A 16,948-nucleotide genomic window follows, 5' to 3' on the forward strand; every position below is an offset into this window, starting at 1 on the left:
AAATTTCTGGACACATAAACCCTTCTAAGACCGAACCAGGATGAAACAGAATTCCTGAACAGACCAATAATCAGCTCTGAAATTGAGGCAGTAATAAATAGTCTACCAACCAAAGAAACCCAGGACATGATGAGTTCACAAATGAATTCTACCAGATATACTCTCCTCAATAAAAAATTGAGGAAAAGGGACTCCTCCCTAACTCAATCCATGAAGAGAGCCTCATCTTGATATCAAAACCTGGCAGAGACATAACAAAAAAAGAAAATTACAGGTGGATATCCTGGATGAACATTGATGCAAAAATCCTCAAAAAAACACCGGCAAACAATTCAGCAGCACATCAAAAAGCTTATCTACCATGATCAAGTAGGCTTTATCCCTGGGATACAAGGTTGGTTCAACATAAGCAAATCAGTAAATGTGATTTATAATATAAATAGACCTAAAGACAAAAAGCACATGATTATCTCAATAGATGCAGAAAGGGCTTTCTATAAAATTCAACATCTATTCATGTTAAAAATTCTGAGTAAATTAGGTATTGAAGGAACATACCTCAAAATATTAAGAGCCATCTATACCAAACCCACAGCCAACATCATACTGAATGCACAAAAGCTAGAAGAATTCTCCTTGAAAACAAGCACAAGACAAGGATGCCCTCTCTCACCACTCCCATTCAACATAGTATCTGAAGTTCTGACCAGGGTAGTCAGGCAAAAGAAATAAACAAAGAGCATCCAAATAAAAAAAAGGGAAGTCAAACTATCCCTGTTTGCAGACAACATGATCTTCTATCTAGAAAACTCCATAGTCTCGGCCCAAAAGCTTCTTCAGCTGATAAACAACTTCAGCAAAATATCAGGATACAATGTGCAAAAATCAATAGCATTTCTATACACCAACAACAGTCAAGCTGACAGCCAAATCAGGAAAAAACTTCCATTCATAACTGCCACACAATTATGTGTGCCTAGGAAAACACCCAGGCAAGAGAAAGATCTCTATAAGGAAAACAAAACAAAAAAATCAGAGACGACACAAACAGAAATTCATTTTTAAGTTACAGTTTTTGATGATCGGCTGTGTTTTCGGCCAAAACAAGATTGAGAATTATCATTGCTATGGCAAAATGAATAATTTGGTGCTCATCTAAATGAATATTTTGACTGTACTACTGATGTCCTGCCCACTGTGGCTGCCAATCCCTTCCACAAGGTACAATACAGGGAATGCTCTCTTGAAATGTTCACTTTTTTCCCTAAGCAACTGGTGGAAGGGAATGGCAGCCACAATAGGTGGCTTGAAAACTCTACAAAGAGTATGCTTCTCCATACTCTTCCAATTCCTGTGGCTCCCAGGAGCTTCACACTATTGACAGTGTATACCTAATCCCTGCCAAATACCAACCACCCCAGCTGATCTCCTCTTATCAGTTTCCAGATGATTTCACTCCAGGTAAGCCAATGTTCATATCTCATCTCTCTGCAGTCTATTGTCTCTCTTTAGATTTGTGGCCATTTGATTACCCTGTTTTCTCAGTTCTCCAATGGTTTCAAGAAAACTCATGAATTTGCAGTTTATCCAGCTTTTTTCCCTTTCATTGTAAGGGCAGAAGCAATATTTTTCCAGCTCTAAGCATTCTTGAGCAAAGACCGGAAATGCTATGGTCATGTTCATTTTTACTTCTTTGCTTTTACTGATGCCATTTCCCCTTGTTTCCTATTTTCTTTTCCCAGAAAGTTGATTTTATTACTCCTTCAGGTTCCAGTTCAAACATCCTCTGCTTAAATTTTCCTTATCCTGCCAAAATAAATTAATACTTCCCTTTTCAATGCTCCATCAATACTTTCTTCATTCCATTCTATTAAACAAATTTATTGAACACTTACACTGTGGTATTGTTGCAGTGGTCCCCCCAAAACTTCACTCTAGTAAAGGATACAGACAAGTACACAATAATGCAAGAAAAGAAATGAACAGATATGAAGAGAACCAATTTCAGTTTAGGATGGTTATTAAGAATATGTAAGATATGACATCTGACTAAATACTTAAAACCAAACAGAAATTATCCTAAGAAGTGGAAGGGGTTCATAAGCATATCAAATCACTAATGTAAGAAATTGATATAGTGCATTTTGGTCAGTGTCTTCACTGCTAGTCTGAGATACTTTCAGCAAAAACCATATGTTATTTCATCTTCGTTAATAGTATCAAGTACTCACTTAATAATTGTTTACTGATTTGAAGGACTAGCTCTCTTTCCTAAGAAACCATTTTTTTTCAGGTGTACGCACATTATAGCAATTAATTGCTCTAAGTATAATGAGCCTATTCTTTATTGTTTCATACTCAAAAGCCAAATAAACAAAAAAGTAAATGAACAGAATTCTGTGTACAAATACCACCTACAAAATACTCTTTACAAATTAGTATTCCATTATTATCCTCCTCATAAAAAGCCATAAATGAGAACGGGGAAAATGTACTTTTATCATGAAGAACTATACAATTGATTTTCTAATATTTTGCACATATGCCAAATCTTATAATTCTATTTTAGCTAAGCTTACAAGCTCACTATTTCAATGAATTAAAATTCTACTTTCTTTTGTCTGTAAACAAAAATATGTTACTGTAACACTGTATCACAGAAATAATTATTACAGATAGTTATATGGCTATACTAGTTATGTAAAACTATACTAAGAAGATTGTCAGTGTTTACTATCATGGTAGAATCTCATATATTATTTTTATCTGTAATACTGCCACTATGGTCTATAAAAAATATTTTCATTGCTGCACACTGCTATCCAACCAACATATTTAATAGAAGTTAATCAAGAGAAACATTACTTATAACCAGAACCTGCTATTAATACATAATTTGAGGGAATAGGAGAGGATTGCGTGAAAGAAGAATGTAGAGTTCTTGTTTAAAAGTTATTAAGAATTTCAAGACTGTGATAACAGAGCACTAAATGAAATGTGTTGCCCTTGTAAGTGTGGGAACCTGTATAAATTCACAGGCCACATGCCCATGAAGTTGGCCTTACTTATAATCAAGCTTTAGTGTTGCAAAGTATTAGCAGCATCCTTGATCTTAGAACAGAAGATTATGATTTAATTTAATTGGTTTTAAGACCAAAATGGCCTTCCTTAATAGGAATTTCGCCAAGATCTTTTGCTGTGAACTTGTATTTAACTTCAGAGACTATAGAGAAGGAATAAAAACTGATTGTGCTTACCTTGTCTGAATATGAAAATCTGTAATACTTAGGTGTTCAGGCAAAGACATAATCACCTAACTTGAAATATTTAGGATAACTCTGCAACAATATATTTATTTTAAATAAAAATAAAAGGATCATTTTCCATGCTTAATAGACTCTAGGTATAAGTTTTTATATATTTATAGTTTTGAAGAATTCTTTATTAAACTTTCCCTATGTTTCTGTAATTATTATAGTTGGGATTTATTATTTGTGTCAAATACAGTACATATATACCTAATATAAACATGCATTTGTACACATATAATTCAAAACCATAAAAATTTGATTTTAATAATATACATAAACCAGAAAAATAAAAAACAATTTAAATAGCCTAAAATGTTGCCTTTTAAAGTTAATTTTTGAAAGAAAATAAAATTTTAGAATAACAACTAAATGCTAAGACAAAAATCATTCATGAAAGTACAGACAGGAGAGTAGCAATAGTGGGTTCCTGCTTACTGAAAGAACAGAGAAAAGAGAGGAAGATGAACATAAGGAACCAGCTGAAAGGGTTAAAGGACAAGAATTATCAGAATTAATAATAAATGACTGAAAAAAGAAGGACATAGAGACATTATATTAGGTATAATGTGAAAGAAAAGTGTAAAGATAACAATGTAGATTTGATACATAAGATTAAGAATGCTTCTTTTTCTAGAAATGCAAAAGATAACACGTTCTATGGGTTTGTTTTAAAGCCTCCACAAAATTGTCATTTAAAAGGTTTAATTTTTAAAGAGAATTCATTAGGTGCAAGTAAATTCTCAAAGGAAAATAAATCATTCTACCAAAAAGACACATGCACCTATATGTTCACTGCAGCACTATTCACAATAGCAAGGACAGGGAATCAACCTAAAAGCCCATCAACAGTGGACTGGATAAAGAAAATGTGGTCCACATATACCACGGAATACTACACAGCCATGAAACATGAAATCACATCCTCTGCAACATAGATACATTATCCTAACCAAATTAACGTAGGAATAGAAAACCAAATACCACATATTTTTGTTTCTAAGTGGGAGCTAAATATTGGTACATATGGACATAAAGATGGGAACAAAAGACACTGGGAACTACTAGAGAGAGAGAGGCAGGAAGGGGAGCAAGCACTTTAAAATTATCTATTGGGTACTATGCACATTATCTCGATGATGGGATCAATCATATCCCAAACCTCAGCATCATGCAATATACCCACGTTAAAAACCTGCACATGTACCCTCAAATCTAAAATAAAAGTTAAAATTTGTAATAAAGGTATGCCTAACTAGCACAACACTAAATTAAAAAGTAAAACATAAAAATTACTTCAACAACACAAATTCAATCCACAAAAGTTCTAAAATGTCATTCTTACTTACAATTGACATTGGTCACCTTTTATTCCTTTAGTTGTGCAGAAACATTTTCCTGTGTGCAGATGACAGATATTTGCATGGCCACTGCATGTACAAGCTGTAAGTCAAAACCAAAATGATATTGAATATTCTACATCACAAACATGCACATTTCACACCTCAAATATTATTATTATCTTATTTTTATGTCCTGTAACTTCCTCATGCCATCCAAAAACTAAGGTTACCAGATAGTATAAATTATTTTTAATTAAATGGAAGTAAATTCACTTTTCTGAAAATTTTGTGAAATTCCTTAAAGTCGTTTGGGGATATCCTGAAGTCTACTATGGATCTAAGTATTTATCTAATTCTTCTTTGGGCTTCTCTCCATTTTTACTTTGGTATATTTCTTTAATAAAGTGAGTTTCAAAGCGTTAGTGCAAGAGCTTTGGACTCAAACAGCTTGACTTTAAAATTTACATCTAAAATCACTATATGACCTTGGACAATTAACTTTATCTGTTTATGCTAAATTTCTTCACCTGTAAAAGAAGAATAACAGCACTTAGCTTTCAGGATTGATGTGAAAATTAAATGAGGTAATGTAATTTAAGACACCTAACACATATTGAGCACTTAATAATTGGCAGGTATTACTTCTACTGTTATTACTACTGCTAAGATACTGCTAAGAATAATACAAATATAGCTACAAATTGTGTTTTAAAAAAGAACATCTATTTATTTCCTCTAAATTCACCCTTTTAAGCTTCTGAGATCATCCTCATCCTTTTAGAGTAACCTTTTAGATCCTTTTAGATCATCCTTTTAGAGTACTAGATGAAACTTTCCATTTTGTAAAAGTTGCATGATTAATTTGGTACATATAAACTTGTCTCCTTCTCTTACTTTGCAATCCTTTCTTAAAGAGCACTGTTCAATTATTTAGGACATAAACCTCACACTTTATTGTGTGCAACATCCAGTCAATTGGTAGATTTTAATTTCTACATGTATAATCTCTCTTGTATCTGACCCCTCCTTTTCATTCTAACAGCCACCACAAAGTATTTTCATGCACTTTCTTTTACTGACAACAATATAATCACATAGCAGATATCTTTGCCTTCAGTATTTCTAGGTTACAATTCATTCTCCAATCCAATAACACATCATAAAGAGACAAGGGTGATAGTGTCAGTAATCCTTTCAAAAACACCTAACGAGAACTACTGCTGTTCTTGTACACTGCCAGTTAGCTAAACCATTCTATTGACAAAAATGAAATGATATGATCTTTTCCTGAATTGTATAGACACATAAAATTAAGTGAATGAGTCAAAATTTCCCAATGTTCAACTTTTTCATTATTTTTCTTTCAATATCAATAGTAACTCTAACATATATGCTAATTAATTAATAAATGCAAACAAATGTAACCAGATAATCATATTGGTAGTTCAATTGAGTCTCTGAAAGAAAATAGATACTGTATGCCTAAGGGAAGTATAAGACCAATATGAACACTTTCAAAAGAAGAGACTAAAACAAAAGTTAAACCAGTAATCTTTGAATCAGATAGAGTCAATAAAAGAGGCAAAAAGAGTGAAAGGTGGAAAGACTGGATGAGGATTATCATAAAAGCCCACGTCAGTGTTAGTAATCCAGTCTTCTGCCTGCCAAGGAAGTAGTTGTCTGTCCTCTTACACAAGCCTAATGAGTGGGACTTCACAGAAGTTTTTGAAGAGTCTGCTATGGGTCCCCTTAAAATCGAGGTTGCATATTAGAGGAAATTTTGAATTAGGTGTGACCAGCTATGGCTATTTAACTGAGGTAGAAGGACAAATAGAAACCGTGACTTTTAGGAAGCATTTGTACTAACACTGAAGTCAAGAAAAAGAAAGTATATTTCTTCCAGCTAGCCAGCATCTACTTAATATTCTGACCAAGAGGATTGTCTGGAAGCACTGGAGGACTTCAACTGAAAACCGAAGTAAAAGTTGCTAGAACAGGAAGAAAGTATGTGTCTCCCACACATCATGAGAATTGCATCTAGAAAGGTCAAGACTCAGAAGAGAACCCAAAGACACCTATGTGAGAATGGATCAGCCATTGTGCATCTCTCACATAGAGGACCTTAACTAAATATGACAACTATTCTTCACACATAAGACTGTAATTTTCTCCTCTCCCCTAGAAAGATGAAAAAATTATTGAGCCAGGAAAGGAGGAAACTCCTATGTTAAGAATGAAAGAACATATAGAATGGAGGAAAAGAGAAAATTTGGCTTCAAAATATGTTCAGAGTTCTTACTTTTATCTGATCTAGATAATTTTAATTATTTATTTACACACGTTTGCAAATTAATTTCTCTGGAGTTCCTTATATTAACTAAGAGTGAGCCTGAGATTTCATACAAGATCAAGGGAAAAATGTATATTTTAAAAGGTCAGTGACAGAGAAAACTATTGCATTTTGATTATACTCTATGTCTTGCTTAGGAATGATATAAATTGCATCTATATAAGAAAAAATCTGAAAAAAACGTAAATATTGCTTATTATTTTTGTGAAGACAAAAGATTATGGTGGTGATTTTAAGTGGCATGTACATTTTCTGCTTATAAAACTGTTGGTAATTTATATAATGGGATAATTAAACTGTCTAATTTAAGGACTAGATTTCTAATGCTACCACTTGTATCGATCTTTGTGTTGCTCCCTTAATCTATCTACTGCCTCTTCCTACCAGAAGTAGCCACTAGCCTAAATTTTATGTTCATCAATTCCTTGTTTTTAAAAACCAGCATATATAAATCGTTTAAAATATTTAACTTGCCATTAGCAAATGAAGATTACTGCAACAAATTCCAAAAAATAGTATCAAAAAATGGGTCCTGATGACAATACAATTAAATCAAAAATGAATAATAAACAAATAAAACTCTACTAAAACCCCCACATATCTGGATTAAAAAAACAAAAAAACTCTAGAGGAGTGATGTTAGGAAGATAGTGGAATAAGACTTTCTAGTGTTCATCTCTCATAGAAACATCCATTTGAAAAACTATCCATGCATGAAAATACCTTCCCAAAAGCTAAGGAATCCAGGCAAGAGATTATACCACCTTACTGCAGTCCAAAAAAAAAAAATTGCATTGAAGAGGGTAGAAAAGCCAGTTCAACATTATCCATATTACCTCTCCCACAAGTCCAAGCAGCACAACACTGAGCAAGATATCCGCAAGTCAGGGAAGAAGAATGAAATAAGCATTCAACTTTTCATTGGATGGCAGCACCAGACCTGCCTCTCTGAACCCAGGGCCACGCATGACCCCACAGTCCCAAGCTCCATGCTGGCCAATGCAGTATCAGAATCCAGACTCATCCCACTACCAAACTAGTCCCTGCATTGTCAGGCTCCAGGCCTTAACACAATAAAGGTCACATATTCCACAATTACTTTTGCATCAACCAATGATATGCCCACAGCTAACATCATACTGAAAGGTAAAAAGTTTAAAGTTTTTTTCTATAATCAAAAAGAAGAGAAGGATGTCCCCCCTTGCCACTTCTGTTCAATGTAGTACTAAAAGTTCTAGCCATAGCAGACAGACAAAAAGAAGACATAAAGGGCCTCCTAATAGGAAATTAAAAAGTTAAATTGCTTCTGTTTGCCGATGACATGATCTTGTCTACAGAAAACCCTAAAGAGTCCACCAAAAATATGTTAGAACTGATAAAGAAGTTCAGTAAAGTTGCAGAATACAAAATCCACATACAAAAATCAGTAATATTCCTTCACACTAACAATGAACTAACTGAAAAAGAAATTAAGACATCAATACCATTCATGATAGCATAAAAAATACTTTGAAGTAAATTTAACCAAGGACTTAAAAGATCTAAATACTGAAAACCACAAAGCATTAAGGAAAGAAATAGTGAGTGACTTATATAAATGGAAAGGTAGGCCATGTTCATGGATTGGAATAATTAATATTGTTAAAATGCCCATGCTACCAAAAGTAATCTACTGATTCAATGCAATATCTGACAAAATGCCAATGGCATTTTTCACTGAAAGAGAAAAAGCAATTTTAAAATTCATATGGAAATTAAAAAGATGTCCAGTAGCCAAAGCAATCTTGAGTAAGAATAAAACTGAAGGCATCACACTATTTGATCTCAAAATATACTACAAACCTATGTTAAACAAAACAGCATAGTACCAACATAAGAAAAAAGGAACATCAACCAAAGGAAAAGAATATAGAGCTCAGCAATAAACCCAAGCACTGACAATCTACTGACTTTTGACAAAAGTGTCAAGAACACACAATGGAGAAAAGACAGTCTCCTAAATAAATTATGCAGGGAAAACTAGATATTCAGATACAAAATAATGAAATTAAAGCCTTATTTGATACATAAAAATCAACTCAAAATGTACTAAAGACTTAAAGGTAAGACCCGAAACTGTAGAAGAAAACATAAGATAAATGCAACATGACATTGATCTGGGCAAAAATTTCTTGGTTTTCCCAAAAGAACATGCAAAACAAAAGCAAAAATAAACAAATGAAACTGCATCAATCTAAAAATCTTAAGCACAACAAAGGAAATAATTATTAAAGAGACAATCCACATATTGGGAGAAAACATTCACAACCCATACATCTGGTAAGAGGCTAATATTCAAAATACATAAGCAATTCAAGCAACTCAATAGCAAGAAAACAAAGAACACAATTTTAAAATGGACAAAGGACTTAAATAAACTTTTTGTAAAAGCAGACATACAAATGGCCAATAGGTATATAAAAAAATGTGCACTATCACTAATCATTAGGAAAATGTAAATTAAAATGACAATGAGTTATCACCTCACACCTGTTTAAAATGGCTATTATCAAAATGATGAAATTTAACAAATGCTGGCAGGGATGAACAGAAAAAGGAACCACGTGCACTGTTGGTGAAAATTTAAAATAACTGTCAATATGAAAAGGGTTTGGAGAGTCATCCGAAAAGTAAAATTACAATTACCATGTGGTCCAGTAACTCCTCTTCTGGGTATATATCCAAAGGAAATGAAACCAGTATGCCAGAGAGATAGTTATACTACTGTGTTCACTGTAGCACTATTCACAATAGCTAAGATATAGATGCAACCTAGGTGTCCATCATTGGATGAAATACACACACACACACACACGAATACTTTTCAGTTTGTTTGTTTGTTTTTTTGAGACGGTGTCTTGGGCTGAAGTGCAATGATGCAATCTTGGCTCACTGCAACCTCCACTTCCCCGGTTCAAGCGATTCTCCTGCCTCAGCCTCCTGAGTAGCTGGGATTACAAGCACCCGCCACCACTAATGGCCATCTGGCTAATTTTTGTATTTTTAGTAGAGACGGGGTTTCACTACATTGGCCAAGCTGGTCTCAAACTCCTGACCTCATGATCTGCCCTCCTCGGTCTCCCAAAGTGCTGGGATTACAGGTGTGAGCCACTGCACCTGGCCTCAGCTTTTAAAAAGGCAAGATGAATTAATGCTAAATGAAATAAACCAGGCACAAAAAGACAAATACTACATGATCTCAATTATATGTGGGATCTAAAAAATATCAAATTCATAGAAGAAGAGAGTAGAATGATGATTACCACAAGCCAGGGTTAGGAGAGATGGAAGGGGAAAGAGGAAAGGCTGATCAAAGACTACAAAATTTCAGTTAGGAGGAATAAGTTTTAGTCATCTACTGGACAGAATGTATATTTCAAAATTACTGAGAGTAGATTTTAAATGTTATTAACACAAAAATAATTATCTTAGTTTCATCCTTCCAAAATGAAAACATATATCAAAATGCCACATTTTACCCCACAAACATATAATACATATAATTATTATTTGTCCATTAAAAATTAAAAATTAAATTCAAAACATAAAGAACAAAGGTGAGTAATGGAACACAAATACAAATCTCCATAAATCTAAATATTATTTTTTAATTAAAGAGCAGAGAAACACATCACAGAGAAATAAGCACAACAAATATAATATGATACTCATTATAAATAATGTGTATATGTAACATACATGAGAAAAAATAACCTATCAATAATAACAATGACGATGAATAGGCTTAACTTATATATTTTGTCTCATAAAGCACAACCAACTACATGCTCTAAAGTAGAGCCACATTTAGAACCAAGTGACTCAGAAAAACTAAAAATAAGAGATAGAAAAGGTTTACCAGGCAAATGGAAACAATAAGAATGAAGAGATTACAAACCTGGTATCAATTAAATTAAAATAAAACTTAACCCAAAAAGGCACTTATGACAAAGACCTTTTTAGTACCAAAGCTAAAAGTCACCATGAATATATAACAGTTATGAATATTTCAGTGACAAATAACAAAGCAACTATGTTTACAAGCAAAATCATAGAAGATATGAGTAAGGAGACAAATAAAAAGACTTTAGCACACCACATCAAGTAGAAACCAGCACACCACTCTTAGTATAAAACAGTAGATACAAAATATGAAAAACTGTAAAAGGTCTAAAGAAAATAATCACTAAGTTAGATATTATAACAAGATAGCTGAATAGATTTCAAGCTTATGCCTTGATACTAAACAATACGCCTTCTTCCCAACTACACATAAAACATTCACAAAACATAATCATGTATTATGTCACAGGAAAACATCAGTACCTTACACAAAGCAGTAATGCTGCTTCATCACACAGTAAAACTAAAAATGTATAATAAACACAGATTTCCTTCAAAAGTGATGATGACGATACTATATATCATAATGTAAGTAGATTTATAGTAGTGATATGAGTGATCAGATTCACAATAGTCAATAACTGGAAACAACCCAAAGGCCCATCAACTTTTGAGTGATAAAATATCCATACAATGGAATATAATTCAGCAATGAAAAGAAATAAAGTACTAATACATGCTACATAAATGAATCTAAAAAAAAAAATGCAGTGAAAAAAAGCCAAACACAAAAGATTACATATTACATGATTCAATTTACAGGAGATATTTAAAACAGGTAAATTCATAAAGTCTAAAAGCAGATTTGTAGCTGCCCAGGGCTGGGTTGTTTAATGATTATGGGTTTTCTTTTGCAGTGATGGAAATGGTTGGAAATTGATACAGGTGTTGCCTGCACAACACTGTGAATATCCTAAATGCCACTGGATTGTATATTTTGTAATAGTTAATTTTGTGTTACCTGAATTGTACCTCAATAGAAAACAACTATATTAACAGAGTAATAACATGCAACTAGAAATTGAAATTAACATTTGTTGGGGCTCAATCAGGCTGTGGGAAAAATATTAGAGATTTTATATAGATAAAATTTATCTGTCTCTATAAAATATTAGAGATAGAGATAGACACAAATCTTGAAAGGCCAAGAAGTTTGCATAGCTTTGGTAATAGAACTGGCTGGCTAAAGGTGACCTAGTCTCTTTACCGTTAAACAAATTAAAGTAGCAACAAAGGAAGGCATTGTAGTTTACCTAGCTAGCTTGTTTACTCATGTGATTTTAAGACTAACCCTGCATGTACCTTGGGTGCTTAAGTGCTTTTTACTGGAGAAGTCCACAATGTCAATTACCTTCTACTGGTGATGATTCAAGCCTTTGTTAATCAGTCTTACTGAATAAATGCAAGTCTCACTAGCTGATCAAGGCAGTCGCAACTGTTTACAGTACTCATTGGGGAGTGTGTAAGCAGCTTAAACACCCTCAGCTAGACTGGCAAAGCAGAATATCTGTGTGTTAAGTATATGTTATTCATCCGTTACCGGGTCAGGAGTCTACAAGGGACAGACCCCCCGCAGCTGGTACCCCTGTGAAAGGAGCGCTGCCACAAACATTAATGTCATTTATTAGTAACAAGTTGTGAAATATTTAGAGAAATATTTAACAAAATATGAGCAAGCTCTATACACCGACAACCATATCTACTGAAAGGAATTTTAAATATCTAAATAAGTGGATATACCATGCACATGAATTGGAAAATTATATATTGGTAAAGTATCATTTCTCTCAATATTTATATAATAAATTCTATAAAATTTCAATAAAAGTCCAGCCAGCTTTTTTGTAGAGACTTGCAAGCTACTTCTAAAACTTATATACATCTTAAAACATGAAGGGAAAAAAAGCATTTAAAAAGACGAAGACAGAAGGCTTGAAAGACATAATTTCAAGATGTGCTTTAAAACCATAGCAATTAAGAAAGTTTGGTAATGACATTAGGCCAAAGAGAGTGATCAAAGGACCAGAACAGAGAAGACAGAAACAATCCTATACATATTCCATCAACTTAGTTTTCAACAAATGTTCTAAGGTAATTCAATGAGAAAAGAATTGCCATTTCAACAAATGGTGCTAGAATAACTGGATATCTGTATGGGAAAAAAGGAACCAATATCACAACCTCACATTACACACAAATTTTACTCAGAATTAATCACAAATTTACATGTAACAGTTAACACTAAACAATCTCTGGAAGAAAAAACAGAGAAAAAATATTTGCATCCTTGGGGTAGGTAAACAATTTCATGCATGTGATACAAAAAGTATAAAATACCAAAGAAAAAATCATATATTATAATTTATCAACTTTAAAATGTCTTTGTTTTATAAGAAGATACTCTTAATAAAATGAAAAGTGAAGTCATAGGCTGAGGGAGATATTCACAATCCATATATCTGATGGAGATCTTCTATCTGAAATATTATAAGATCTCTTAAAATTTAATAGAAAGAAGAAAACTAGCCCAGTTTTTAAAAGTGGACGAAAGATCTGAATAAACACACACACAAGCAGAAAAGATACACAACTTGCTAATAAACACATGAAAAGATATTTAATGTCCTTAGCCATCAGACAAATATAATTGTAAATCAACAAGACATACCATCAAACACATATTATAATGGCTAAAATGTAAAAGATTGATAATACTAAATGTTGACAATAAAATGAAACACTAAAATCCTCATAAACTGCTGGCAGAAATATGCAATGATACAATTACTTTGAAAAACAGTTTGACAATTTCCTATAAGGTGAAGCATACCTTTACAAATTTATGATAGTACAAAAAGCAATTCCACTCTAAGGTATTTACCCAAGAGAAATGCAAGACGTGCACACATACGCTTACACATAAATATTAAGAGTAGTTGTACTGCTACTTACTAAAAACTGGAAACAAACCAAGCGTGATGGAATAAACAAAATGTGGTATATTTAGACAATAAAATACTACTCAGCAAAAAAAAAAAAGAAATTAAAATGCTGAGTGAAAGAAATAAGAAACAAAAGTGTCTATTTAATTTTATGTATGCAAAACTTTAGAAGTAACAAATATAGTCTCCAGCAAGGATCATCAAACTATAGCCCATGAGCCAAATCTAGCTTGTCTCATATTTTTGTACGACCCACGAGCTTAGGGTAGATTTTTAAAATGTTTAATGGTTGAAGAAAAAAAATGAACAAAAATGCATAACATGAAAATTTCATGAAATTCAAATTTCAGTGTATATGAAATAAGTTCTACTGGAATATAGCCACATTCGTTTGTTTAGATACTATACATGACTGCTTTCATTTTATAGAAGCAGAGTTGAGCTGCTGCACACAGACCAAATGGCCCATAAAGGATAAAATATTTTCTTAAAAGAAAAAATATACCTTATTTGTGACCAACAAAATTAAAAAGCAGGCAGTATTTGGCTGCACCTTGGGGCAGGTGAGGAAGTGATGGGGAGGAGATACAATGGAAACTTTTGGGGTGAAAAAAATATTTATCTTGATTGTGGTAGTGGTTTCTTGGGTACACAGAATTTGACAACATTTATCTAAGGGCACTTTTAAAGAACATGCATTTAATATTTATAACTAATTCTATGAAGATAAAATATATATAGTTATGACAACATGATGTTCCTTGGTAGGGAACTGAGAAAAGTTAATATATTTATGTTCATTTGATTGCATAGGTTTTGCATCATTTAGTCCTTTAATAACACAAAGTCACACTTTTTCAAATATGAAATGAAGATAATACTAATTAAATAATTTTAATTTTAAGACCTGTACTATTAGATTGCACCTATTTATAAATGCAAAATAATATGTTTTAAATTATGTTACTTTTTGATATTTTCCTTACTTCTCAGTCGATACCAAGTCAGCTAAAGTGCAATTATTTAAAGGGCATCAAAGAAAGTAAAACTTACATAAAATAAACAAAACTGCATTTTTTTCTAAGTCTATATTTGGAAAAGGTAACTAAATTTTATAGTATTTGAACATACATCATGCTGTCTTTACTTCATTTATTTTGTCAACAAATATTTACTATCTTAATTTAAAAAGTAGCATAATTTGTTATAAATAACATTTTATGATAGATGCCTCACATATCCAATTAAAATATATTTCTAAATATTTGTATATTTTTGGAAGCAGTAGCAAGTATGATATATTCAATGCTGAATTTTGCAATTTTCTTATGTGACCCTTGATTTGGAAAGGTATCAATCTTATGCCTATAGCACAACTGGAAATTTTTCATTGACATCATATTCAATTTTATAAATATAAACGTACAAATATAAATGCAGTAAGGGGAAAATGTCTGCAAGTCTTATACACATATACAAATATTTAACTATACAAGTAGTTAATCTAGCAGACATATTACTTTTCTGAAATTACATACAGACACAAACCATACAGACATACAAAGATATGAAGATTTTCTCACCAAGTCATAATTATTATTTTTTAAAACTTTCTTTTTTATTATACTTTAAGTTCTGCGGTACATGTGCACAATGTGCAGGTTTGTTACATATGTATACATGTGCCATGATGGTGTGCTGCACCCATTAACTCGTCATTTACACTAGGTATATCTCCTAATGCTATCCCTTCCCCCTCCCCTCACCCCACAACAGGCCCCGGTGTGTGATGTTCCCGTTCCTGTGTCCAAGTGTTTTCATTGTTCAAATCCCACCTATGAGTGAGAACATGCAGTGTTTGGTTTTCTGTCCTTGTGACAGTTTGCTGAGAATGATGGTTTCCAGCTTCATCCATGTCCCTACAAAGGACACGAACTCATCCTTTTTTATGGCTTGACAGTATTCCATGGTGCATATGTGCCACATTTTCTTAATCCAGTCTATTATTGATGGACATCTGGGTTGGTTCCAAGTCTTTGCTTTTGTGAAAAGTGTCGTAATAAACATATGTGTGCATGTGTCTTTATAGCAGCAAGATTTATAATCCTTTGGGTATATGCCCAGTAATGGGATGGCTGGGTCAAATGGTATCTCTAGCTCTAGATCCTTGAGAAATCTCCACACTGTCTTCCACAATGGTTGAACTAGCTTACAGTCCCACCAACAGTGTAAAAGTGTTCCTATTTCTCCACATCCTCTCCAGCATCTGTTGTTTCCTGACTTTTTAATGATCGCCATTCTAACTGGTGTGAGATGGTATCTCATTCTCGTTTTGATTTAAGTTTCTCTGATGGCCAGTGATGATGAGCATTTTTTCATGTGTCTGTTGGCTGCATAAATGTCTCCTTTTGAGAAGTGTCTGTTCATATCCTTTGCCCACTTTTTGATGGGGTTGTTTTCTTCTTGTAAATTTGTTTAAGTTCTTTGTAGATTCTGTATATTAGCCCTTTGTCTGATGGGTAGATTGCAAAAATTTTCTCCCATTGAATGGCATGAACCTGGGAGGTGGAACTTGCAGTGAGCCGAGATAATGCCACTGTACTCCAGCCTGGGCAACCGAGCGAGTCTCTGTCTCAAAAAAAAAAAAAAAAAAAATTCTCCCATTCTGTAGGTTGCCTGTTCACTCTGATGGTAGTTTCTTTTACTGTGCAGAAACTCTTTAATTAGATCCCACTTGTCAATTTTGGTTTTTGTTGCCATTGCTTTTGGTGTTTTAGGCATGAGGTCCTTGCCCATGCCTATGTCCTGAATGGTATTACCTTGGTTTTCTTCTAGGGTTTTTATGGTTTTAGGTCTAACATTTACGTCTCCAATCCATCTTGAATTAATTTTTGTATAAGGTGTAAGGAAGGGATCCAGTTTCAGCTTTCTACTTATGGTTAGCCAGTTTTCCCAGCACCACTTATTATATAAGGAATCCTTTCCCCATTTCTTGTTTTTGTCAGGTTTGTCAAAAATCAGATGCTTGTAGATGTGTGGTATTATTTCTGAGGGCTCTGTTCT

General features: G+C 33.2%; 1 protein-coding gene across 1 annotated transcript in view; it reads right to left on the reverse strand.

Moving 5' to 3' along the window:
• ATRNL1 (attractin-like 1) overlaps positions 1–16,948 on the reverse strand; it is an 834,587-nt gene that overhangs the window by 538,308 nt on the left and 279,331 nt on the right. The window contains exon 20 of the mRNA XM_011927827.1: positions 4,658–4,751. Within this exon, the coding sequence (XP_011783217.1) occupies positions 4,658–4,751 (94 nt within the window). The remainder of the gene's footprint in view (positions 1–4,657; positions 4,752–16,948) is intronic.

The sequence above is a fragment of the Colobus angolensis genome, unplaced genomic scaffold (genome assembly GCF_000951035.1).
Source record: "Colobus angolensis palliatus isolate OR3802 unplaced genomic scaffold, Cang.pa_1.0 Scaffold75, whole genome shotgun sequence".
Taxonomy (NCBI): Eukaryota; Metazoa; Chordata; class Mammalia; order Primates; family Cercopithecidae; genus Colobus; species Colobus angolensis.